This window comes from Garra rufa, chromosome 20, assembly GCF_049309525.1.
Source record: "Garra rufa chromosome 20, GarRuf1.0, whole genome shotgun sequence".
Classification (NCBI taxonomy): Eukaryota; Metazoa; Chordata; class Actinopteri; order Cypriniformes; family Cyprinidae; genus Garra; species Garra rufa.
The window spans coordinates 16,027,232-16,054,680 of record NC_133380.1 but is presented as its reverse complement, the minus strand read 5'-3'; the positions used below and the strand labels follow the sequence as shown (position 1 = coordinate 16,054,680).

At 35.7% G+C, this 27,449-nt stretch overlaps 2 protein-coding genes across 4 annotated transcripts in view; one reads left to right on the top strand and one right to left on the bottom strand.

The window, feature by feature from the left end:
* unm_sa1614 (un-named sa1614) overlaps positions 1-4,123 on the top strand; it is a 55,319-nt gene extending 51,196 nt beyond the window's left edge. For both annotated transcript variants that reach the window (XM_073825707.1, XM_073825706.1), the window contains exon 28: positions 1,762-4,123. In XM_073825707.1, the coding sequence (XP_073681808.1) occupies positions 1,762-1,836 (75 nt within the window). In that variant the 3' untranslated portion in view covers positions 1,837-4,123. The remainder of the gene's footprint in view (positions 1-1,761) is intronic.
* Positions 3,614-22,549, bottom strand: st3gal8 (ST3 beta-galactoside alpha-2,3-sialyltransferase 8). Of its 2 annotated transcripts, XR_012340794.1 has the most exons (8): positions 22,428-22,549; positions 13,827-14,584; positions 11,411-11,598; positions 9,187-9,366; positions 8,523-8,568; positions 8,317-8,436; positions 6,632-8,239; positions 3,614-6,457 (listed from the first exon to the last, which is right to left on the bottom strand). XR_012340794.1 is itself a non-coding variant. In XM_073825708.1 (7 exons), exons 2-7 carry the CDS (start codon positions 14,151-14,153, stop codon positions 8,072-8,074), a joined length of 1,029 nt encoding a protein of 342 aa, XP_073681809.1. In that variant the 5' UTR covers positions 14,154-14,584; positions 22,428-22,549; the 3' UTR covers positions 3,614-8,071. The 2 variants fall into 2 exon arrangements, 1 of the variants encoding a protein (XP_073681809.1); XM_073825708.1 differs by having other exon boundaries at positions 3,614-8,239.
* Between the last annotated feature and the right edge of the window lie 4,900 nt (positions 22,550-27,449).

Sequence of the window (27,449 nt, the reverse complement as noted above, 5' to 3'; positions counted from 1 at the left end):
GAATGAGATTGACCAATCAGTTTCAAGCACACCAGAGAGCCAGTTTTTCATGAGTCCCCTTGGGAATGTCTGATATGTTTTAGTATTGGATCAATGAGGAAAAAAAAACTCTGTGTGTAAATTAAAACAATACGTCCCAAGAAGCTGTGGTTTACAGTGAATTTATAACAGCTAAGGGGCGTTGTTAGGCACATTACAAATTCATTTTCATTTTTAATTTTTTTATATGGATTTTCTCATATCTAATTTCTCTAGACTTATGTTTTAATAATTAAATCACATTTTAATTAACAGCAATTTACTAAAAGTTATAACATAAATTATATTTTTAAGGAAATATTCCAAATTCTGTGTTTTCCATTAATTTTCCGGATTCCATTTGAATGGTTTGATAAATAAAAATCTAAAAAAAAAAGCATATCTAATAATTGATTATATTAAAAAAATATATATTTATTTCAGAAATACTGTTGTGTATTTATATTTTTTTTGATAAAAAAAATTCTGGTAAATAATTTTTCTGCTAAATTTTCTTTAAAAAAATATGTTTCAATGATATTTGTATTATTAGTAGAGGTAGTATCATTACATTGTCATATATTTCTGTCACAGTTTCTTCAAGTTAAACCAAACTTTTATTTTTTAACTTTTTTTTTAGCACAGAGAGTGAAAAAGCAGACGTGGAAATTAATATTGCTATTTAAATATGACAGTCTCATAACTCGGAAGACATGGGAAATACAGTGGCAAATGGACTTTACTTTTCCATTTGAAATTTGGCAGTCACTGTGTGTTCTCGAAAGCGAAAACGCAAACGCTAATGCAAGATTTGCAATTGCATTTGGATCATGTCACTATTTATGCGTCCACATATGAAAAACGCAATTCAAATTTGTTCAGAATATCCTTCCACATTTTTGTTAGCAATAACAACACACAACAATGTATGTTTTATTAAACAGGGGTTTGATAATTCACTTTTGAGTGACTTATATTGTAAAACATATGTATGTAAATCTCTTCAGTTTCATTTTTACTTCTAAATCCAAAACCATTATTGAAAGGAAAATTACTTGGAATCCATGGCATAAAAATGCTTATTGTCTGAACAGCTCTATTGTTCTTCCTTGTTTTACATACCAATAAATATAGTACATTTTTCATTTTTTTTAATTTCACACTTTTTTCCCCGTTGTTTTTGGCTCTTTGAAGTATCATAGGCATAAATGGCTCACATTTCTTGTTACGGTTAAAGATGGGTTTGATGAGGAAGCTACAGGGTTCTTGTTAGCCTTTGACAGACCCATGCTGTGTGTGCAGATGAATCTTACAGTCTCATGGCAGCAGATGGAACTGATCAGAGCAAAGCTCTCAGGGTCCATGCTTTATTCTGCTATGCCTCCATATCTGAGTCAGAGAGCCGCCCATACGTCTCCAGTGGGCTCGTCTAATATCCTCCAGATTCGTTCACAGGAAAAATAGCCTCTGGATGGCCCATCAAAAGAATACATCTCATGTAGATTCATAGAGAGACACTTGGCATGCAGGAAGGAGCTTTTAATAAAGTGAAATGCATTCTGATTTTAAACATCCTCACACGTCTCACATCTTTTGTGTGTGCATCATTCCGTTTTTCATTAAGGACGCACAGCCCTTGTTCATAACATTACTTCCTTTATTATATCCGCTCCCTCGTTTAATTGAATTTCTCATCCTTCCTTTTGATGACTTTAACCAGAGCCAGTAATATCTCCCTTTCAGCACGGCTACATCGAGGGACAGCCAGACAGAACGGGCTTATTTCCAGCATCGTTTGTCTCTATGCTCGCTGAATGAAGCCGGCCAACGGAGCTGAAATCATAGCACGGTCGACTCTCCTGCCAAAGCACCCTGGGAAATGAGGGGCTTGAAGTCTACCCACAGAACCATCGGTAATGAAGAATCAGCATAACAAAGCAGCACTCACAGGCCCGTCTGCAGCGCCAAGAGAGATGGGATATGTGGAACACGTTGTGCTCTGCACAAAACTTCTCACAGTTTGTGCTTGTTCAGGCCTCTCAGATATGAGAATCATGCCCTCTGATCCATCGAGTAAAATCTACCATCCTGTACGCTCCTAAAAATGCCCCAAAAGCACACACAGCATGAACTGCATGTCGATACAGTGAACTGAACTCTAATGTGAGCAATCAGATATGTCTGATCACAGAATTGTAATTAAATTGTGTTGCTATTCACGAAATGGAGAATAGCTTTAAAGCAACTTTGCAACAGGGTAATTGTGTTAAAACGTAAATGGAAGAACAAAAGAATGTGTTGAGTATTGTGTGTTTGGTGAATAGCTCAAAAACACATCTGGGTCATATTTGCCTACGTTTTAAAGGAAAAATGTATTTTTTTTACACCAAGAATTGTTTTGTGACTTTTTTTAAATTTAAGCACACCTAAATTCTCAGTTCTTAAAGAAATTCTGTTTTAATTTTTATTCCCATTACTCTATTAAATACTGTAAACAGTATTTTTTTTAACGTGAAAGCAGGGGAAATACTAGCATAATACAAGTATAAATACTTTAAAACATTTTTTTTGACATTATAGCAACAATTTGGAAAGAAATGTGCTTTAAAAATAAACCCAAAATAAAAAAAGATATACACTCTCGTTCAAAAGTTTGAGATTTTTAAGATTTGTAATGCTTTTTAATGTCTCTTATGCTCATCCAGGCTGTTTTTATTTAATTAAAAATACCCCAAAAAACAGTAATATTTTTTGCAATTTCTAAAATTGGTTTCTTATTTTAATATACTTCAAAATATAATTTATTTTTGTGACACAGTGCAGAATTTTCATCAGCTATTAGTCTAGTCTTTACTTTCACGTGATCCTTCAGAAATTATTCTAATATGCTGATTTATTATCAGTGTTGAAACTATGGTGGTGTTAAAAAAATATATATTTTTGAAAACCGTGAGTGGAAAAGAACAACATTTATTCAAAATAGAAGTCTTTGCGATCACTTTTTATCAATTGTAACACATCCTTGCTGAATAAAAGTATTTATTTCTTATGATAAAAATAAAAATTTACCGACCCCTAACTTTTGAATGGCAGTGTATATTGTTGCAAAATATTTCTATTTTAAATAAATGCTGTTCTTTTGAACTTTTTATTCATCAAAGAATCCTGTAAAAAGTATCACAGATTCCAAAATTCCAACACTGATGATAAATGAGCATATTAGTATGATTTCTGAAGGATCATGTGACACTGAAGACTGGAGTAATGATGCTGAAAATTCATCTTTGATCACAGGGATAAATTTGTTATAGTTATCGTAATAAAATTTCACTATATTACATTTTTTCCTGCATTTTTAATCAAATAAAAAGCCTTGACGAGCATAAGAATCTTCTATAAAAACAAAAATCGTATTGATCCTTAACGTTTGAACAGCAGTGTGTAGTATAAGTTGTAAAGAAACTTTAGTGGTCCTAAAACCTTTCTTTTCTTTATGATAAACTTTGTTTGGACATGTTTGGGAACAGGAGATTACGAAACCACCCATTTTTGGTTCTATTGTTTTTGTAACTTCGGATGAAGTAATCACTGAATAAATGGTTAAGTAAGTGGTTTATTGAAAACAGACCACAGATTAATCACAGGTTCACACGAAACATCATGAACATAGAAGCTCACAAAGATGTGCACACACCACGCAATTTGGCCATTACAATGGGATCAAACGGTCACATTCAGCTGGACAGTCTTTGAACATGGACCAACTCTTTAAAGTGCTTCGAGAGTACTTGTGGTAGAAGACATTTTTTAAATCATGTCACACCCAGGGAATATTAAATCTGTGGTCATAGAGAGTATGACGAGTAAACAAAACCATAAAAACTCATTTGGCCTCAGCTTTTCTTGACGTTATTTCTCAATATCAATAACGGGAATTGGTGAGCTGTTTCTCTATTTGCATCAGAGGACCTTGTATACACCGTCATGTATTAAAAGTTGTGGTTTCAGCTTTCGCTTTTTATTTGTTAAAGAACCTGACTTGAAAACTAGAGTATTGTGAGATATTTCTGTCCTCTGTATCTCATTAAAAAAAGGCTTGTATGTTTTTCTGTATTTTTTTATTTATGCAACAATATCAGATTTTTATTTTTAATACTGTCTTGAATGCCCTAAACTGTGATTTTTAAACTCATTAGATTTTTTTTTTATTGTTTATGCTTTGGTTCTGTTTCTAAATAGATTGTTAAAACACACTCGCATGCCAGTTTCTTTCTAAAATGATGTCTTGATTTGAGTGTTTAGAATATCTGCGACTCTTCTCTATGCAATCGCTGTAAACTGTGAAGCCACTGACTAACATGAAGCCAAAATACATTTGAGAACACAACGACAGCTTGATAACACTTGGCAACGAACATAGAAATTACAGCTCAAGTTTCAACCTTGTCACAGTCCTTAAAACAGTTCACAATAATGCAAACTATAAAGGGAAGAAACCACAGAACATCCGTAACTATAAAAATGCAGAGATCAGTTGTAATTCAGAAGAAAAAAAAAGAGATAATGATTTAAAGATACAGTATGTGCTCAATCCAGAACTGTAAATCATAATACAGGTTTTTGTACGAGTGCCACTGAGAACACTCTCTAGGGACGGCTTTGGTCTAATGGTACATAATGATATTAAACACAACATACAAACAACGCTCTAGAATCTAGAATGTGTTTTCACAGCTCTATGTGACAAATACAACTTCCAGCATGTATTTTGGCTATATTTAGCAGATTTCAATGCTAGTATTGGCATGAAAAGTCCTTCAAAGACAACACATGAGATGTGTGGTGACTTTTAAGAGTTTCAGTGCATCTCTGTAATTGTCTGAGGTGAAATCTAAAACAACATTTGTGAATGTCTCAGCACCCTATTCAAACTAATTCTGACTTTTAAAAATATGTTTATTGCTCATTTGATATTTTAAAACCTTGACACGCTAAAAAAAAAATGCTGGGTTCTGCTTGTTGGGTCATTTTATTGAGTTTATTTTTAAATATTTTTACCAAGGTGCTGGGTAGTTAACCTAACTCAGTTGTTAGGTATTTTTTTAACTGTCAATACAAATGATTAAACCCCCTCACATACCTACCTAGAGCTAGGTCAGTGTAACCCAGTGTTGGGTAGTCTGTGCCAAACTGGTTAAAACTGCTTCTTGTTAGCGGTCATTTTGTGTCATGTCCTGAGAGAAAACTGACTGGAAACTTCCTAAATGAAATTAAGGTATGTATTACATTGTATTCCTAATAATTTTTGGCTATATAAATAGGAAAACGTCTTAAGTTTCACATATGATCTTTCTTTTACGTCGCAGCTTACGTCTGATTCGAACGCTATTCTTTCTACAAACGCCAAGTACACTCACAGCAAACGACTCGCTGGCGCCGCCCTGGAAGTTTCACCTCCCGCCAAACTCCTCCAAGTAATGCGCGACCAGGGCTGGAACACTACGCGACTTCGCTGTTACATGTAGATTAACAAAGTTTCCTGCCATTGATAGTGCGCCATTGTTGTATCTGTGGTCGTGCTATGCGTTTGACGGGTTTAAACTTACATTTCTGGCATGAGGTAAAGCTGTTTTTGATGTAACTTTTCAAACATGAATATAAGATAACAGCCTACTAATAGAAGTTCTTACCATAGATTCACTGTCACGTCCTAAAACCTTTACTGAATGTTTCTGAAAACGTTATAATCGTAAAAATCTGACTTGACATTAAATAAACACTGTATAGAGTGTTTTAAAGACACATCTTCAATCGGCTATATTGGCTGAACTGAATGTAAACAATGCCACTGAACCGAATAAAACTCAAATATTTAGCTGATTATTGCTTCTAAAAATGGTCAATTATTGTCATGTTTTGGGCTGTACTAATCGGTTGGACTGGGGAATTTTTAAGCACTATAGACCAAAAGTTGTAACAGATCAAAGTAGAAGAGTGAAAAAAACAGTTTGAGGAACTAACATAAAGGCGTTTATGGTTGGCCAAACTAAACCAGGATGTCCTGGGGGGTTTACCAAATAAGTCAGGCTTATTTCAGTTAGTCTGACTTATTGTCACTTGATTTGGCTCAAAATAAGTCAGACAAACTGAAATAAACCTGACTTATTTGGTAAACTTGGTTTATGGAACACCCCCCAGGTCAGGATTCTTAACAACATTCGTGTTTGTTGTTATTTCCAGTCAGGTAGGTGAAATATTAGGCCAATACGTTAATTAATACTGCTCGCTGGTTTCTTTACCATCTATTAACTTTAGTTTGTCAATATATTGCGCCCTTTCCTGCTTACTAAGCCCTTCTCTATATGATTTAGCAGCTTCCACACTTTTTTCTATGGTTTAGACCAGTGGTTCTCAATCCTGGTTCTGGAGGACCCCTGCTCTGCACATTTTGCATGTCTCCCTTATTTAGCACACCTGTTGAGATCATCAGCTCATTAGGAGAGAGAGATACATAAACTGAACTAACGAGCTAATGATTTCAATCAGGTTTGTTAAATAAGAGAGACATGCAAAATGTGCAGAGCAGGGGCCCCCCAGGACAAGGATTGAGAACCACTGGTTTAGACAGCATAAATTAGCAGCACGACGTATACAGTAGTACATTAACCGTGCAATCCATGCTGTTGTTTACATCAGAGTATCTCCAATATGGCCACGCATTCGGGTAACTGATCTAACCATGACTATATTAACTTTTCTCTTCCTATATATCCACCTTTTTCCTGAGTAACCGATGAGCAGCACCATGATGGATTCTGCCTTACATTTGGGTGCTTTCGTGTTCCAGTCTCCATAGAAATCCATGTTAAAATGGGGTAAAAAAGATTAACTGAATTGAAAGTTTTTCATTATAACTAAATATAAAAAACACCAGAGACTGAAAATGTAAAGCATTCCAGTCAGGCAAGACTTCCATGTTCAGAAAAAGGTGGATATTAACAGATTTTAGAGTGCATTTTTATTTAAAATTAAAATATTTAATATTAAGTGGATTAACTGACCCAATACTATGTCAAAAAACAACCCCACAAATGGGTTAATGTATAAAACCCAAAAAGTTAGGTTAAAATAACCCAGCATTTTTTTAGTGTGTATAATCCTCAAACATATCATCTAAAAAGCTTTAATGCACTGTAGGTTGATGTTAAAAGTCAACATGAAATTCAGATGGACCTTATCTACTTTAGTTCACCCAAAAATAAAATGACTGTCATCGGTTTCTCACCCTCATGTCGTTCCAAAACTTTCTATTAAATGAAAGTCAATGGGGTCCAATGTTGCTTAAACCCCAAAATATCATCATCTGTGTTACAAGGAAGAAATCTAAATTATTTTGGGGTGAACTTTCCCTTTAAATCTGCTCTCACTTGGCATGATTTATCATTGCGTGCCGTCTTCATAATCTTTTATCAAACTTTAACACCTTGCTATGCCAATGTGGTATTTAACACCCACATTTCATGATAAAATCAAGCCCTGCCCCTTTTCTCATCTAATATTATGTTGCACTAAAAAAATGGGTTGTGAATGCTGCTTCATGTTGACTTTAAGGCTTAAATGCCCTGCAAGCGAGTGGTGCCAATGACCAACATCTTACTTGCGGTGTGGGCAGCTTTGACGATTATACATGAAACTAGTTGCAGTGCAGACACTGTGTGAGGCTAGTCAGAACAGTTGCGGTAAGGCTCAGATCAAGCCGTTTTGCTTACTGTTTGTCTTCTTCAAAAGTTTCAATGCCCAGAAGTAAGGCAACATCCATCTTTTTCTTCAGGCACATAGCAAGTAAGATGCTGTGAGAGAACAGTTCATTTGGTCTTAGGACTACAGCTTGATGTCTGTGGGTTTGGTTCAGTGCAGTTCACAGTGGTCAATTAATGGTAGGGTGGATCACAGATCTGCGTCTCTTTGGCTTCCGTACAGCTGCTGCGTTTCCTGGCCCTGCATTTGCATGGCTTCGAGCAGTACTGAGTCAATGAAGGCCACAATGGCAGGCTCATCTGTAGAGTTTGATTTTGCCCTCTTTGTTGAGCTTCTGAATGATCTCGGTCTCAAAGTCAGCGTTGTGGACGCCCGTTTTTCGAAAGGCACCGGCGTATCTGTTGTACTCCCAATAGTGGTGCCAGTTTCCTTGCTTGTCTGCCCCGTATCCAAATACTGACACCTGGGATTGAACATTGTAATTAAAAATAGTCTGGTGATGCAGAAGTTATTATCTTGACTGTAAATGCAAGTACAAACCTCATCACAGAGATGCAGAGCAAATATAATGGCTACTATCCCGGTGGATGGGTATCTTCCATGACGCTCTGTCCATTTGTCATGTATGTACTTAAAGAAGGCTGGATTTACAACTATCACCTGGATGGTACACATAAGAAGATGAGTTAGGCTTAACAGACGGATGCATTTATGGATTTACAAGCTTTGGCTTGATTAACACTCACCTTGTCTTTGTCAGCTTCTACGCGATTTTTCACTCTCATATACGTCCTGTTTTGGGATATACAAAGAGATTTAGCAAAGAGTGGTTTTACTCAAAGGGTTAGTTCACCCAAAAATGAAAATTCTGTCATTAACCCTCATGTTGTTCCAAACCTGTAAGAACTTCTTTCATCTTCGGAATAAAATTTAAGACGTTTTTGATTAAATCTGGGAGCTTTCTGACTTTCCCATAGACAGCAACGGTCCTACCACGTTTAAGGCTCAGAAAAGTACCAAGATGATCAACAAAGTAGTCCAGTAACCAACAGTGGTTGAACTGCAATTTTACGAAGCTATGAGAATACTTTTTTGTGCAAAGAAAACAAAAAAATAACAACTTTTTGTCTCTACTTCTTCACAAGTGACGCAGTAGAGAAGGCGTCACTTGTGGATTTAAGAGTCCTTTTTTTGGTACTGTTCTGAGCCTTGAACATGGTAGGACCCTTGCTGTCTATGGGGGGTGTGGGGGGGTGTGTGGGGGGGGGGGGGGTCAGAGAGCCCTTGTATCTTATTAAAAAAATACTTTAAATTGTGTTTTACGAGTTTGGAACATGAGGTTGTAATGACACATTAATGAACTAAACCTTTAATGTATGTTGTGCAATTTTCAGAAAGTTTTTGACATACATTTTGATCTCTCCTGTGGAAAGGGCACTGGACAACCACTGCATGTCTTTCAGTTTGAAGGGTAGAAGGACGAGATGGACACCAGGTCTCAGATCGATTGCACTCTCTGGGTACATAAAGTGGTGAGTGGTTCGGTTACCAACATCCTCTTCGAAGCCCACAGTTATGGCCTTATTCATTCTGTGGGAGGTTGCAGTTGAAATGCATTAGTAAAAAAAAACTCCTGCACTTATTGGTTATGTTAGTCCAAAAAAAAAGAAAAAAAAAGCTGAATCATTTTCATTAATTTGTTTAGGTTGTACTTTTAAAGTCAACACGAATCAGCATTAAAGGAGAAGTTCACTTCCAGAATAAAACATTCTTGATAATTTATTCACCTGCATGTCATCCAAGATGTTCATGTCTTTATTTTTTCAGTCGAAAATAAATCAAGGTTTTTGAGAAAGACATTTTAGGATTTTTCTCCATATAGTGGACTTCAGTGGGAGCCAACATGTAGAAGGTCCAAACTGCAGTTTCAGTACAGCTTCGAAGGGCTCTACACAATCCCAGCAGATGAATAAGTGTCTTATCGAGTGAAACGATTGGAAAAATTTATATTTATATACTTTTTAACCACAAATGCTCATCTTGCACTACCTCTGTATCTTCATGTTACGATGTGAACTTTCATTTTCTCCACCTTCAAATCTGTCCAACATAGTTGTTTTACCTTTTTTTGTAAAGGGTGTTTGACTTTCTTTGTACAGTCGCTTTGGAAACACTGGGTTGGTACTTCCGCTTACATCTAGTGTTGGGCGATATGCTCAATTTTCATATCGTCCTATCGTCAGCCTTTGAGATCGCCGATACACGATACTATCGTGGTAATTTATTTAATAATATGTAAATGTGTCAATATGTAATAAATTCCTTATTCGTTTTGTTAGGGTAGTGCATGTGATTTGTGACACAGTTGTGCGTGTACAGAGGCTGACTGTAGTTCTGTCGGAGAGGTTACTTTCGGTTTCATTCTCTGTTATCTTCAGGGAGCAGTAAATGTGCGTGCATGAATGTAAATGAATGTATCTTTCTATACCCGTCATATTGCGATAATGTTACCACTGTATGTCTGATCTTTGTCATCAGTTCATGCTGTAGTTCAGTTCATATAGAATGTGGAGAAGCGATGCGCGTGCAATTCACGTGCACATGTTTAGCGCCTTTTTATCGCATCGTAATTCTAGTTAACGCATATAGATGTTACTGAGGTGAATGTTTCTACTATATACAGACGGATACTCATATCGTATTTAATTCATCCTAAACCACATTTTAGTACCTCTGTTATCCTAATGACTATCTAACCTTAGATCTACACTTAATCTATGTACACTTCATGATTACCCATTTACAAGGCACACATCTGTGGTGCGACGCGGCTACTCTATGCTTGTGTGTAGTTTCTGAGGCATCCTAGAACTGGCTCTCCGCGCTGCATCGCTAAAGTTAGGTGCCTCTTGACGCATAATTATAATAATCGTCTTACTATCGTCAAAGGCATCAGCAACAGGCGATATCTCTGACTATCGTCGATACACGATACAATCGTCTATCGGCACAACCCTACTTACATCATGCGTGACCTTTCTAACATCATTACGTCATGCGTGAAGTTGGGCTGGTGCAAGACGAGCATTTGAGGGTAAAAAGTATATACATTTTTATTGTTTTAAGAAAATGACCAATCATTTCACTAGATGAGACCCTTATTCCTCGGCTGGGATCGTGTAGAGCCCTTTGAAGCTGCATTGAAACTGCAATTTGGACCTTCAACCCATTGATCACCCATTGAAGTCAACTATTTGGAGAAAAATCCTGGAATGTTTTCCTTTAAAAACATTAATTTCGTTGCGACTGAAGAAAGAAAGACATGGACATCTTGGATGGCATAAATTATCATATCAATTGATATTCTGCAAGTGAACGTCTCATTTAACATTTTAATGTAAACAGGATGTTTTAAAACAAACAATACATTTTGAATAATGTCTCAGTGTTGTTTTGTCCATACAGTGAAAGTCAATGGGGTCCAAGGTTCTTTTATACCTCTTCGACTTTCAGTGTGTAGACAAAAAGGTATTATCTTTCAAATATTTATCAAAATATCTTTTTTGTGTGTTTGATGAATTTTAATTTTGGGGGGCATTTTTTAAACCAGACATACAAAAAGCTGAAAACAGACCTAATAACAAAGGAATGGGAATCTATAAAGGCTCCGTTTTTGGACTTCAACAGATTCCCTGAGTTTCCAACAACTGCACACTTCTGGCACTGGTGCTGTCGCGGCGTTTCATCCTCAGGTGGAGGGGAAATGACCTTAAACATATTTTGGGTGACATCCTTGATCATTCCATCGGATGCCTGCAAAGACTATACAAAACAATATCATAAATAAAACGTATAAAGTTAACCTCCTAATTTCAAGCTAAATCTATACATGTTTAATTTTCAAACCTAATCAGCAAGCTTTTATTTTTGCTGGCTTGCTGGCAAGTAAGTATATGCCGTGTCAGTTTTAGTGCTGCTGAGTGTGTCGGTGAATAAAATGTAAGAGTTAGCATTTTCCTCTGAAACCGGCAGCACATAGCCTAGATTTAATGCTTTCAGTGCAACTGGAAATCTTATACAGTATTACTATTAACAGCTGTCAACTGGTATGCAAATGAGTGTTTTGAACTGAAAGTAACCTTCCAGTTGACTTGCCACACTTCCCATTTGTATATATAAATACTTTGCCTCAAAAGTACTAAGTAGTCACACACAGTGAGAAAAAGACGCATTAGAATGCAAAAATAATTTTATCATCGCATCGCAGCCTTCATAATCATAATTTAATCAAATTGTGAGGTGCTAAGAAATTTCACCCCTAGAAAATACTGCTCAATGTTTCTTATGTGCCTTGTGGAAATTCAAGATGCTTAAGGCACACCAACATCAAGCTTATCAGAGTGCGCACTCATAGCTTGCAAAAGCCTGAAAGCCTTTAATTAGGCTAAATTAAACCTTACTGAAACACATGGCTGGGCCGAAGGGCCTATTTGTGCCCTTGTTCCCTAGGGAGAATTACTTTTTTGTTTAAGGAAACCAGATAACGACTGCAGCTCTGGGGATCCACCGCCATTGCATTAATGATGTTTGGCAAACAGATATGATGGTAGTAAGTGAACTTGAGAGGGTCTGGAATGAACACACCAGCTGTTGTCTTTCCCTGACGTGTCCATGTGCCAGAAAGGGGAAATGATATCTACAGCTATGATGATACGACTTTAGAGGCATGCCTGAGAATCCCAAAAGCTATTCTGTCTCTTAGAGAGGCCAATGGCTGTCTGAAGACTAGTAAATTAATCTAGGAACAAATCCAACATTAACTGTCCCACTCACTGCAGAAATCGAAAAACCTAATCTACATATTTTTCCATATTTTTTTGTCCAGTGATCACATATTTATCTGATCATCAGTGCACAAAGCTAAAAAAAAAAAAAGCCTTTGCAAAATTTGTGTAAAATAGTGCTGGAAATATACCAGTTTAAACTGTAAACCGGTTTGAATTATGCAAACGTATGCATTTAAAAAAAAAAGAAAAAAAAAAGTGCCTGTTAACTGCATACACTATTGACTAATGGTTGGAAAACTTTTAGAACTATTAATAACACACAATTAATTCCAGAAGCCAGTCACAAGCTCAATCTAATGAGTTTATATGAATGTATTACTGAAGGGAACTGACTGTCTTTAGAAACGTTTAGGAAAAGGTATTTTCTTTTCATCTTACCTGCATATAATGCATATTAATGTAGTATTTAAAAGTGCAGTTCCAAGGAAACGCTGTATTGCTGCTGTTCCATAAGTGCCACCTGTTTTTTTTTTTTTTTTTTTTTCGTTCAGATACATTTTATGTAGTATAATATCATAAAGCTAAGATCAGACTATTTTGTTTTTACTATAAATTTTAAAATTATACAGTCTAATTTACATCAAAAACTGCTCATGCTGTCAAACAGCCCAGCACTAGTGTAAAATTAGATATTTTAAGGCATTTACAAATATAATTTGTGAAAACTATGTCATTTATGTACTATATTATTAATATAAATACAATACATTATTAATAATAGAATTTTATACTAATAATAACAATATTAATATGTATAATAAATAATACAATGCTCAACTTCCAGGTCAGTGAATTCATAGGTCAGCTGCCACATCAGTACCATTTCAGTGAGAAAATGGATGCGAAAACAACTACTACACAATGATTATTGATATTGGAAATCAGGATGTGGTCTAATAGTAGCTGGCCACAGCACTACAATTTATTCATTGTGCGTTAGAGTGTTATTCAAAATGCAAATAACACGCTCTTATTGTAAATTATTCATCCATGTTACAATGGAATGTACATAACCTTATAGAATAAATCATCTGTAGCTACTTCCATTTAAAAACAGTGTGCCACAATGCAGTAGATACCCCATTCTGTAAGATAATGTTTTGCATTATAATAATGTGTTTGAATATAATTTGTGATTGACATGTGTGATGACTGCCATAGACTAACTAAATGCAGAACTTAAACCAACAATATGCCACTTACCAGCCACCACTTTAGAGAAAGTGGATCTATGTCATTATCCCTGCCAGTGAGGTAAGGTTGCTGTTTATGATCATAGCGCTGGTCAAACCACTTTGACACACCCGTGTCTGCTGTACAGGACGGACAGCTACAGGAGTGACCTCGTCTTGGCTCTGTGACAAGTGTTTGTAACTGTGTCTGGTTCATCATTGGTATCCTGACATCGTGATGAGCGGGTAAATCTGTGATGGGCACAACACTTGCCTTCTGAATAGTGTGAGCAGCTATCATTAAAAACAAAATAGCACCTAGCACAGCGCCTAAGTACAGTTTTCTCCTCAACATCATGGTTAAGGCAGACTAAACTTCGGGGTGGATTTTCCAGAGGAAAAGATTTAAAGGAACCACAGCAGAAACAGGAATTCACTTCTGGCGTGGCTTGTTCTTGCCAAATGGATTGTGGCTTTTATGGTCTATGATGAGTTGCTTTACAAAACAAAATGGCCTCTGAGGTGGAAAATGACAGGATTTTCAATCCACGATTGTCCATTATGGCCTTGTTCTATCTGTCCATTCTGTCACGATTTTGCAAAGCCAAAAGCACAAGGCCTCAGAGTAGAACATGCTAAAAAGAGGCAGACACTTTGTTTCTCAGTGCTCAGTATAGTGAAGGAAATGAGTCAGGTGCAGTGCAGCTTCACTTCCTGTCTGTACAGATGTAAGCGTCTCTGCTCAGATTTCCTTCCGCATTTATCTTAAAGAAGCAAAGTTCCATGTTCCTGAAAAAAACAGAAGAACATCAACATTTAGAAAGAGTTTTTAATTATTTCATTATCTCATTCACAAATGAATTACTTTTCAAAACTGGTCTAAACAATTCACTCACAAATCATTAATCATATTTTGTTTAGTGCTGTCAATTTATTAAAAAAATAACTAATTAAAGGATAAGTTCACTTTAAGCTAATTTACTCACCCCCTTGTCATGTTTTTTGAGGAATACATTTCAGGATTTCTCTCCATAGTGGACTTCGAAAAACTTCCATCTTAATTTCTTCTCCAACTTCAAAATCATCCTACATCGCTGTTCTTTGCACGTTTACTTTGTAAACACTGGGTCGGTACTTCTGCAGCGATGTAGGACAATTTTGAAGTTCGGGGAGAAAATGAGATGGGAGTTTTTCGACCTACCCTAACTGCCTTGAACCAGCATACACAGAGTACAAACAGAGTTAGACAAGATGCGCATGTAAGGTAAAAAAGTATATAAATTCTGTTTTTTTTTTTGTGTTTTTGTTTTTTTAAATAACCAATCTTTTCACCAGATAAGACCCTTCTTCCTCAGCCGGGATCATTTAGAGCCCTTTGAAGCTGCATTTAAACTGCATTTTGGAAGTTCAAACTCAGGGGCACCACAGAAGTCCACTATATAAAGAGAAATCCTAAAACGTTTTCCTCAAAAAACAATTTCTTTATGACTGAAGACAGACAGACATGAACATCTTGACAAGGGGGTGAGTAAATTATCTGTACATTTTTGTTCTGGAAGTGAACTTCTCCTTTAATCACACATTTTCCTCAAATGAATTGCGATTAATCCCACCTAACAATAATTTCACATTCAATCTTCTAATTAATGTAGAAACAACATAAAGACAGTATATTTTTAATATTTGCTGATGTATAGTGTGAGAGCATTGTCGAATATAGCAACAGGAAATAGGGTGGGTGGGTTTTTGCGAAGGGACAATTGAAGCGAGTGTGCTACGAGCACGGCATAACGACTGACATATGGCCTAACAACATATCATCTGACCACAGTTCACTGTTGTTATACCTTCAGTATACCTTTAGCTATTCCTTTCCCACACTCATTTGACTACTGCCTGAAGTGAAGTTGGAGTGCATGTTTAAAAAAGTCTTCCATTTCAATGTATTCATAAAGAAGTTCTGTGACTAAATAAATGCACTTCTTGTCAAGAAAAAAAAAAAAAGACAGAAGCAGCAGAGTAGGGTGGCTACCCTGCGTTAAATAATTTTTTGTTATTTGAATTTAGCTAGATTTCAGTGAATAACAACTTAAGTTTAGTCACTTCCTCACATGAAGGCATATTAACTACTTTGAAGGCGTTTTTGGAGCTCCAGTCCACATTTCTCGTAACTGCACGGAAAAGAGCACCAATCACAGTATTTTTCCCTCCAATTTATTTCTGTGTTCCACAGAAGAAATTAAGTCATATTGAGGGTGAGTAAACGATGACAGAATTTCCATTTTAATGTGAATCATCCTCTTAAAGTCAACCTAGGAAACTCAATCTTTGAGGCAGTGCTAACTGAAAAAAATCATTTAGCTTGTTTTTCTTAACAGTCCTGTTCTTACGACAGGCTGACCTAAAAGAAAGTTGTCCTTTTTTTTCAAAAACATAATACAAGACAAGATAAAGAAACACCACAACTGTTGCCTCATGCTGAGACTGCAAGAATGTGGCTGAACCTCCCTCACACTCCCCACCACAATGAAAAACTTCATAAATAAAGCACCGCTGACTGCGTTGGACCAATCGCACCGATGCAGCAATCCATCTTTAGATTGATGACTGACAAACGCAACTACTCCCACAATTCCCAGTCTAGAGCTCTTGATCCATGGCACTTAAATAGCCTGCTTGATCTCCTTAACAAGCATCCTTGAAACAGCCACTTTACTTCGAAAGCAAAAAAAAGCTACCCTCAGAAACCACAGACAAAGTGACTGCAGAGCAGGGCTGAAATTGTATCCCATATGCTAAACAGGAAGTCCACAACTTTCCTCATCTGTTAGGGAGCCGTGTCCAGCAGAGCAGGGAGACGCTGGAAACGGGGTGGGGGATGTGGGATCAGCTGACGTTCAGCTGATTCGGAAGAACCGTCTCTCTCTGCCAGACAGCTGTCTCACTACAGACCAAACAGAATTACATCTCAGGCCAGCGCGCTAAACCCACCTAGTCAGCAAAGCGGTGGTACAGACGAGTGTCCCCCACCGTTCATTACTCAAAGTGAACTATGCTCAAAACGAATGCAAGGAGCTTAAAGTAACCAATTCAGAGCTGATGAATCTAGAACGTTCTCTTTCGCTTAAGCTGAGAAACAAGCGGTCCATTCAGAAAACTAATCAGGAGGAATTACAACAGCTGTAGTGCACTATTACAAGTGGCTCTAAATGTATTAAGCCAAAGTAATATTTGCACTGGGACGTGGACAGCCTGTGTATTGTTACTTCTTCGAAAGATAACAGTGATTTTCATGATTTGAAACAGAGCAAATGTCAATGTCTCGATACCCTGCCAAGTTACCGCGATTCTGGCTTCGCATGGTCAAAGAACAGATGAAAACACTACAATGAAATCTCCTGTGTTTTTATTTGCATAGTTTTTCAGCTGAATTAATTAATTTGCATACCAACATCAATTGGAACTCTCATATTACTGAAACTAGAGGCTCCTCGATGTCCTGCCAAACTATTCCGATTTGATTGCTTATTGAAATGTGCCCTTTACTCAGCAAAAGGGACCCCTTTTCACAGGACTTCTGCCCAAACTTTCTGTATATGAGCTTTGAGGTATGCAGTGGGTTTGGAAGGCAACCATGCTGCAAGTAAACATTGGTTGATAAATGACATAACCTTTCAGAACTATCTGGGCTGTAAATACAATCTCAGGATTTGGAAGGGACTTAATGTAACTAGATTCTCTAAGGACAACGGGGGTGGGTGGCTGCTGAGGTGTTCCTGCCATTTGCTAGGTGGTTGCATGCTGCTTACTGTAATGTGACTGGCGTGTGTTGCTGGGTAACCTTTTTTATAAACATAGTGTGTTGTGGTCTTTGTTAACAGGTCGTTCAATTCAATTTAAGTTTATTTTTATAGCACTTTTCACAATGCATATTGTTTCAAAGCATTTTTTTTAATCTAACATTCAGGAAGTATTCTGTTATCTGCCAGAAATTACTGTATTAGAGTCATATAGTATGATTTCCGCAATGCAGAATCCAGTCATAAAAATGGAATTTACTTTATAACGCAAAAGGTCATGGAATTTGGCAAACTTTTGATGAATAAATAAAGGTCAGTACACTTAAATCAAAACGTGTGTCTGTCAATATTAAGCCGCAAAAATAAATGAGTACATGAACTGCTCAGTCATTTCATAAGCATTTTATTTGACCATTTCTGGTGAGAAAATCGTCATATCACATGCAAACAGAAAATTAAAGGTCTTCACAGCAACCCGAAAAGCTTGGTTTAACTTGACGAAACTGTGACAGAAATATACTACTTAATGAAATTATACTACTACTATTAATAAAAGTATTATTAAAATAAATTATTTTTAAAATTTTGTTTTGTATAAAATCAGTTAATTAGAGAAGAAAATGGAAAAATTAAACTCAATTTGAGAAAAAAAACAAAGTATTTCATAGGGCAGTAAAAATGTAATTTTTGTTAAAAGTGCTGTTAAATTGCATACATGATTTCAATTAATTAGACATGTTTTTTGATTATTTATTAAAAAAAATTAATCTAACCATTAAAACAGTCTAGAAAAATTACAATAGGAAAAACGGAATAAAAAAAAATAAATGGAATTTGGGAAAAATAAAACATTTTATAGGGCCCTAGATAGTAATAATAGCTATGTCAAGCAGTTTATGTCTGAAATTTTGAATCTGAAATTTTTTAACGTTGCTATGAGTTGAGAACATTTAAAAATAAAAAAATTATTTTAATTAAGGTTCTTCATCCCATCACAAGCTACATGTAATGCAAAATGTATAATATAATATATAATATAATAATCAAAACAGCCAGAGCTGAAAATGCTATTTTGTTATTTAAATTTTATGTAAAAATATTTGTTATTTAAATGTTTGTCATAAGTTATTTGAAGTATAAATTCTAGAATAAACATAATTATGTTTTAATATATAATTAAAAATAATATAATAATGCTAAACTTCATTTATTTTTATTAAAAAAATCTTATACAGACACCTTCCACATTTCTTACATTATCAGTTTATTCGCTATAGTTTAGAAAATGGCAATATAATATGACAAAAAAATTAAGAGTTAAACTGTGTCAGAAGAAATTCATCTTGATAATGTCAGATTAACTCAATAAAATTTCAAATAAAATTTCTAGTCCCAAATTTATCATAAGTTTTACTGGTAGTCTGCTGTATAAAGAATTTTTGGATTTAATATGTCAGTTTACTTTATTTTGCAATTCTCACTTACATAAATGAACTATAGTGCCCTGAACGCACTAGTAAAAAAATATTTAAAGTTTTATCTGGTGTCTGAATAATTTTTGATATTTTGATTGACTGTATATAAATTAAATTAAAATAAAAATATGAGACGAATAAAGATGAAGTAAATAATGTGACAGGAGCCATAATTTAACACTACCTACAAAGAAACAGATGACATTCAAACTGACCATGTCCTGTATCACAAAACTGGGCGTTTAAAATGTTAACTGCTGATTTTAATCTAGTGATATAATTTTATATCGCACCATCTTCCACTTAACTTGAATAGGAATATTGTGGTGCAAGATTTGCCATCAGTGTCTCCATTTAATGCAAACTGAATGGCAAAAGTCAAGACAGAAGCGTACCATGGAAGCCACTCTCATTAACCCACGCAAATGAAATAAACATATTCCCCTGTGTTACCTAACATAAACAGTGTCCGAGATTTTCCATTCCATTATTATTTCCTACACCAACGAATACCAGCAAAAAAAAAATTGCAATTACAAAACAGCAATCAAAACTGCTGAGGTGCTGAGAAACCCTGCTCTAAAAGATTTGCCTTGGATACCAGCCAAAGCTTTTTAACTTGCAGAGGCGTGAGAGGCTTGTTTTGCTCAAGGCATGTTAAAGAGTCAGGCCATGTTAACACTACAGTGAAAGTTTCAAGAGAGGAGTGGAGTAGACTGCTAAGGGCAGAGGGGCTTTTGGGGTCTCACACTTCCTATGTAGTCGGTCTCGCAGTTAGGAAGATGCGTGTGGTGTGGTTCCCTCAACAAGGAAATGAAAAAAAAGCAAAGCCACCATCCCCCACAACTTTACTCTAAGCATAGCACACTTATCAGCCTCTCTGATAGCCAGAATATCCTTCAGAATGCAAAACAAGGGTGCCACTTGTTTCCATTTCCCTTCAAGTCAACTCACATGTGTTAACTCTCACAGGAATAGCTACACTACACTGTAAAGTATGTAAATTATACCAATAAAAACACTGTAAAAGCCAATTGCCTGGTTGACTCTAAGCTACCTTACTGTATACAGCAAAAAGTACATTTTAAATTGACAAAACATACTTGCAATACTTTACACTATGTTTTACAATAAAATACTGTAAACATTTACAAAATTAAAATATGAATAACCTTACTTTAAAAGAGAATATACAGTTGAAGTCAAAAGTTTACATACACCTAGCAGACTCTGCAAAATGTTAGGCTTATTATTTTGCCAAAATAAGAGGGATCATACAAAATGCATGTTATTTTTTTTTTATTTAGTACTGGCCTGAATAAGATATTTCACATAAAAGATGTTTAAATATAGTCCACAAGATAAAATAATAGTTGAATGGTTTACATACACTTGATTCTTAATATTTTTGCTACCTGAATAACCCACAGCTTAGTTTTTTTTAAGTGATAGTTGTCCCTTGTTCATCCTGAACAGTTACACTGCCCACAGTTCTTCAGAAAACTCCTTTAGGTCCCACAAAAAATTTGAACCCTTTCCAACAATGACTGTATGATTTTGCAATCCATTTTTTTCACACTGAGGACAACTGAGGGACTTATATTCAACTATTACAGAATGTTTAAATGCTCACTGATGCTTCAGAGGGAAAAAAAAACAATGCATTAAGAGCCGGGGGGTGTAAACTTTTGAACAGAATGAAGATATGTAAATATTTTCTTATTTTGCATAAGTATCATATTTTTTTATTTAGTACTGCCCTTTAGAAGCTATAGAAGATACTTACATGTTTCCCAGAAGACAAAAAAAAGTTCAATTTACCCTGATCTTCAAATTAAAAAAGTTTTAACCCCCAGCTCTTAATGCACATTCACATAAAATATTGTAAAATTAAGTTATGTCATATTTTAAAGTACAGTGCATCTAAGTTTTAATATAACTTTTTTTTATAATTATTATTTACTTATTTTTCATGAAGTAAAAAAAGACCTTTTAGGTAATCTGTATACCTTCAGATAAAACATTGTAAGTAACGTTTTTAGTAAATTTGATAAAATTCTGTTTAAAGATGACTGAAAAACAGACATTTATATATTTATCTGCCATGTAGCTTGCAATGTTTTAAGTTGAATTTTATTAGGTAGCATTTACTGCTGTCCTACACTATATAATGATATATAATTTAAGAACTGTAAATTATACTCTCTAAAATGCTTGATCATTCTATTTTTACAGTAATGTGCCATAGCTTGCCAGTTTTGTACCGTAAATATACCCATTTTTTGCACTGCTGTGCTAGTCTAAAGTTATATGTCAGAAAACCGCTAGTAAAAACAAAAAACAAATGCGAAATTACTTGTGAAATGAAGCTGTCAAGCAAGCTGTAAAACCACACAGGTTTCCCAGGTTCCACTGTGTTTGTTATTACAGCTTTCTTTAATACCATGTTTGGGGGAGTCGATGTTACTATGGTGCATTTTTGACAGCTGCATCCAACACAAAACGTTACTTTGACACAAATCTAGACAGATCTCCAGTCCAGTAAACTCAATATTTAAATTATCTTCATTTTAACTAGCTATGTATGTATTTGAGAAGAATTGGGAAACATTTTGTTTCGACTTAAAACGTCTTGTGGTAAAAAACAGAACCTGAACTGACTCAACTAACATTTCACAAAATGAAAGAGCAATACGTGATTAAATTATAACTGGTCTAGACAAAAACTATTTATTCTTAACCACTGGTGCATTCAGTTACTCAAGGGATGTGTGTCAAAACCTAATTTGCTACTACCTAGACAGCATTTCTGGGCATCATATGGCGCAAGCGGTCGAACACTTGAACGCCTATTACAGGGCAAAAACTATCTAAGTAGGCATCTCAAAGTTGAGACACAGCCATGGTTTACATCCAATGAAAGTTACAAGTATCTTTTACTTTTTAAAGCACCGTACACAATTTCAATAATCTCTAGCGTTTAGGAAGGTAAAGTATCAGTGTGAGTTTAACAAACATAAGGTATCAAAGACTTAAACCGTTCGAAGACTCAAACTGTTTCCCCTAGAAGTTCAGCACAAGTTTAATCGTTTAGGCGAAAACTACAACCTGTTGTTTAGTAGTAAGATTGGACTGGCTAGCGTTGCATTAGCTACAATGTGGGTTAAAAAAAGTAGAGCGAAAGAAAGATCAACTTTGAGGCGGCAGCTCAACTCCGTTAACTCATTTGAGACCGTTTGCTCTCATCAGATTCTCTTTCGTACATATATATTCGTTTCGGTTTGTTGAATTTGAAACGGAATTAGAATAGAACCACAAACAGTAGCACAGAAACTGGGATAAGTTTAGGCTACTTACCACCTTGTTCTCAGCTCGAGTGTGGGTGACTAACAAGCAGAAATCCGTATTGCACTGAAGAGAAATGATGTCAAGCTTTACGTCCTGCGTCTGCTCTCTCTCTCTCGCTCTCTCTCTCGCTCTGTGTGTGTGTGTGTGTGTGTGTGTGTGTGTGTGTGTGTGTGTGTGTGTGTGTGTGTGTGTGTTTAACTTTCCCACTAACTGCGCGAAAAGAAACAAAACTATTAAAACAACGTAACATTTAATAATACTACAACTTAAATTCCTCAGGACCAGTTTGTGTGTAATATAATGTAAGTTTTGTTATAAAGGTAAAAAAACAACAACACTTTTAAGAAATGTTACAATATTCATTCACATGAAATGAGGATTCCAGTTTTATCAGTCTAAAAATGTTGTTTGACTCTATATGGAGTAGTTCGTGCCTCATGGGTGTTATGTTTATATCACATAACCAGCTGTTTTGTACAACTACTACTGCTACCAATAGGGTGTTAATTATTATGACAGCATACTTAAAGGAGTAGTTCACTTTCAGAACAAAAATTTACAGATAATGTACTCACCCCCTTGTCATCCAAGATGTTCATGTCTTTCTTTCTTCAGTCGTAAGGAAATTACATTTTTTGAGTAAAACATTTCAGGATTTCTCTCCATATAATGGACTTCTATGGTGCCCCCGAGTTTGAACCTCCAAAATGCAGCTTCAAAGGGCACTAAACGATCACAGCTGAGGAAAAAAGGGTCTTATTTAGCAAAATGATGGGTTATTTAAAAAAAAAATTACAATTTATATACTTCTTAACCTCAAATGCTCGTCTTGTCTAGTTCAGCAAGACGAGCGTTTGAGATTAAGAAGTATAAAAGTTGTAAATGTTTTTTGGAAATAACCGATCGTTTCGCTAGATAAGACCCTTCTTCCTCAGATGGGATCATTTAGAGCCTTTTGAAGCTGCATTTATACTGCATTTTGGAAGTTCAAACTCGGGGGCACCATAGAAGTCCATTATATGGAGAGAAATCCTGAAATGTTTTCCTCAAAAAACACCATTTCTTTAAGACTGTAGAAAGAAAGACATGAACATCTTGGATGACAAGGGGGTGAGTACATTATTTGTAAATTCTTGTTCTGAAAGTGAACTACTCCTTTAAGGGCGAAACCCTTTGTTAGAGGTTTATAGTGTGCTTTACAACAAGGTTTGAGTCTAAGCTGGGTTGTGTCCTGATAATAATAAAAGAAAAATAACAGTTTGTTGTGCAGTAGTGGACGTTAGTAAAAAATTACACTTATGCACTTATGCCACAATTTGGTCAGTTACCCGATCGCGTGGCCATTTTGGATATACTCGGATGTAAACAACAACATAGATTGCATGGAAAATGTACAACTGAATATATTGTTCTGCTAATTTATGCTGTCTAAACCACAGAAAAAATGTGTGAAAGCTACTAAATCATATAGAGAAAGATTTAGTAAGCAGGAAAGGGCACAGTATTTTGACACACTAAAGTTCACAGGTGGTAAAGATATGTACAAGCAGTAGGCTATTAATTAATATAAAAGCGTAATATTTCACCTACCTGACCGGAAATGATAAGAAAAAACAAATGTTGTCAGGATTCTAGCCCCGGAAATCCTGTTTCACGCAACCACAAACGCATTTTGTTGCTCAAGATAGTTTTTTGCACTCCTCTCCTTGATTTGTTATAACTTTTGGCAGTCTGTAGTACTCCAAATGTTTTTTTCTGGTCTGACTGATTAGTACAGGCCAAAACATGACAATAATTGACCATTTTCAGCAGCAATAATCAGCCATATATGCAAGTTTCATTCAGTTCAGTGGCATACGTTCAGTGCCACTAATATGGACGATTGATGACGTGTTGTGAAACCACTTAGTAGCTTTTAATATAATTTCTATTTAATACAGCTACGTCAGTGTCCAAACGATGTGTGAGGCCTTATACTTAGTTCCATTGTTATGCTCAAGATATACATTCCCTCCACGCATTGTGATGGGCAGGGCTTGTGCAAAGGGAGCTACGGGAAATGTCGAGATGTAAATCAAATATGAGAGAAACATAAAAATCTAATAGTGCTTATCTGCACATTTGGCATCCGTCCTGTGTCTGGTTTGTGTGGTTCTCTGATAGCTGTCCATTGCTTAGTCAATGCAGCAGTTCCCTGACAGGCCGCTGAGGTTGCTCAGAGTGCAGTGTTTACTCAAAATGAATTAGCTTGACATTAATTGACGTGATAAAGCAGTGCAGCTTCCATACAACTGGACAGAAGACTAGACCTTTGTATCCGTATTATCAGTCCCGTCTCCCAAGGTTTTTTATGCAGGAGGACATGATGTGCTTTTTGATTTTGAACATAGAATCCTGATAGCCTTTAGAAACTTAAAATAAGAGATTAGAGAGAAGTTAAATGACTTACCTAATGAGGGCAAATAGAAAGAAGCACTTTATTGCACAAATGAAAAGGTTTTAACTTGGTGGAATAAAAACGATCCATTTTCTCAAGCGCAGAGACATCATGCGAGAACACACAGTTTTGCAGAAGACTACAGGACAGATCCGAGATAAGAGTAAAAGCAACCATTTTTGCGCCCATCAGATAAAGCAGTCATTTACTACCCCCATTTTTGCAGTATATAGGACAGAAGAAATGCACCAAACTGGTTGGTAAAACAAGTTGCATGTGTGTGATCTCATTTAACCCGAATGTATCTTGCAAATCATTTGCATGCACTTTTAACCACATCCTTTAATTACTTTAGAACTTATACCACAGGAACTGTAGATGTCTGGTCATTTAGGCTGAATAGACAGTTAAATGCTTTCCCTGAACAGCCATGGCTTTTTGAAACAAGGGGTCATGCCATGATTATAACTGTACTGTTGTTGATGTCTTGGCAGGGAGTAATTTACAATATGATTTGAATTAAAACTAGTGCATATACAGTATGTGAGCACGTTAAGATGTTGTAAGAACTATAAAAAGAAAACACACTATATCTAGTTGTTCAACAGGCTTTAGTCCAACTTTGGCTTAAATTCAATGTAAACACTCAGGACGCAGATTGAAATTTAGACATTTGGCAAACAAACTGAACCTTTCTTTCGCAATGTTATATCTTTAGCCAGTCAAAAGTTTTTGGACAGTAAGATGTTTAATTTTTTTTAAAGAAGTCTCTTCTGCTCACCAAGCCTGCATTTATTTGATCAAAAAAAGTACAGCAAAAACTGTACAGTTTTAAAATATTTGCACTGTTTAAAATCACAGGAATAACTTACTTTTTAAAATGTATTCAAATAGAAAGCAGTTCTTTTAAATAGTAAAAATATTTCACAATATTACTGCTTTTGCTGTATATTGGATCAAATAAATGCAGGCTTGGTGAGTCTTTAAAAAAAACAAAAATCTTACTGTGCAAAAACTTTTGACTGGTAGTATAGATGTTCAAGAATGTTCATACGTATGAATGTTGTAGGCTATATGAAGTATACGTATAGCACGTGTACATAAATTAAGGTCATGTTGCTTAAAAAGAGAATCTATGAATGAAAGTTAAGAATGAGAGTATCCATACTATAGAAACAAGAGAACCACTGCTATTGTGTGCTGTCTGTATGTGACCAAATACAGAACACAGAGTACTTGTGTAAGTGATATGATTTCTAAAGACTGACAGGATCCTAAACAAGCTACGTACAATACCATAGAGCAGTTGAGTAGTAGTTGCAATGTGTTTGCGTAGTTGAACATAACCAACAAAAACAAACAGACAGACACACACAGAGTTGCTGATGCAGGGGTTGTTATTGCTGCTGTTTTATTTAAGCTTTGTTAATAATTTCCAGGGATGGCAAAAACTGTTTGGCCAAGGTCATGCCATTAAAGGACAATATGATAAGCAGGTGAGGACTGAACTAACATGAGATGTTCACATGGCCGTTTGTAAAATGAGCAGCTGTGTAAAGCATCATTTAGCAGTTATTACATTTAAAAGGATGTATATTTTCTACAGATTTTCAGGTAAAAGATTTTACACATATAAATGCATTTGCTCACTTTTTATATATTTGAGTTGCTTATCTGATTCTTTTTAAGACAAAAAATAAAAAGTAATCAAGAAGCAAATTAGTATAATGTTCTAGTTGTTTTTTTTTTTATTTTTAGCCAGGAAAAGAGAAAAGAGGGAAAAGTGTTTTGTTTTCAGAAGGTTTTGAAATGAACTACACTTGTGGTATAGTCACTGGATCATATTTCCTCACCCTGTCAACAGTCATGGACAAGATGAGACAACCCCTATTGGGCAATAGCTGGTGTCCAGTTACGTATGACTAAGAGACAGGGATTTAACCGCAATTTTAATGTTGGCAAGGGAACTTGTCTCTTAAAATAACGTGCTAGCAACAAATAATGTGCTAGCAAAAGCCTATGTGAACAAACTTTTGCTCTAAGAGTTGCAGTTTGGCCTTTGTTTTTGTATAATGCGTCGCAGTGTGTGTCTGAACAAAACCAGTATCAACACAAGGATCTGAAAAAGGGAATCTGAGAAATCAGTGTCTCTGAATGCGAAGTAAAAGCATTTATTACATGACAAGACAGTGAAGAGGACCAGGAGGTGCTTGACATTGAATGTGCTGGAGTAAGTAAAACCATACACAAAGCCCACTTTTAAAAGGCGTTTTTCTCCTGCGGGAACATGGCTCTGCTCCCAGATATCTACATTTTACAGCATGAAAGCGTCACTAATGAGTCTCTGTTTTATGTAAAATTCTTGACTCTAATAAAAGAGTGAATGCCTTGGCTCTGGGCATTGAAAGAGCATTCGAAACCTCACCTGAATTAGCCGCACTAACAGAAGACTTTTTCACATTTCATTTGGGTTTACGTTTGATATTGGAGATGAATGCTATGTGGATTGCTTCTGTGTACTTCAGAACATGCATTTATGTCTGCAAAGGCTCTTAATTATCTATAAAACTATAACATGTTCATGAAGTTACATG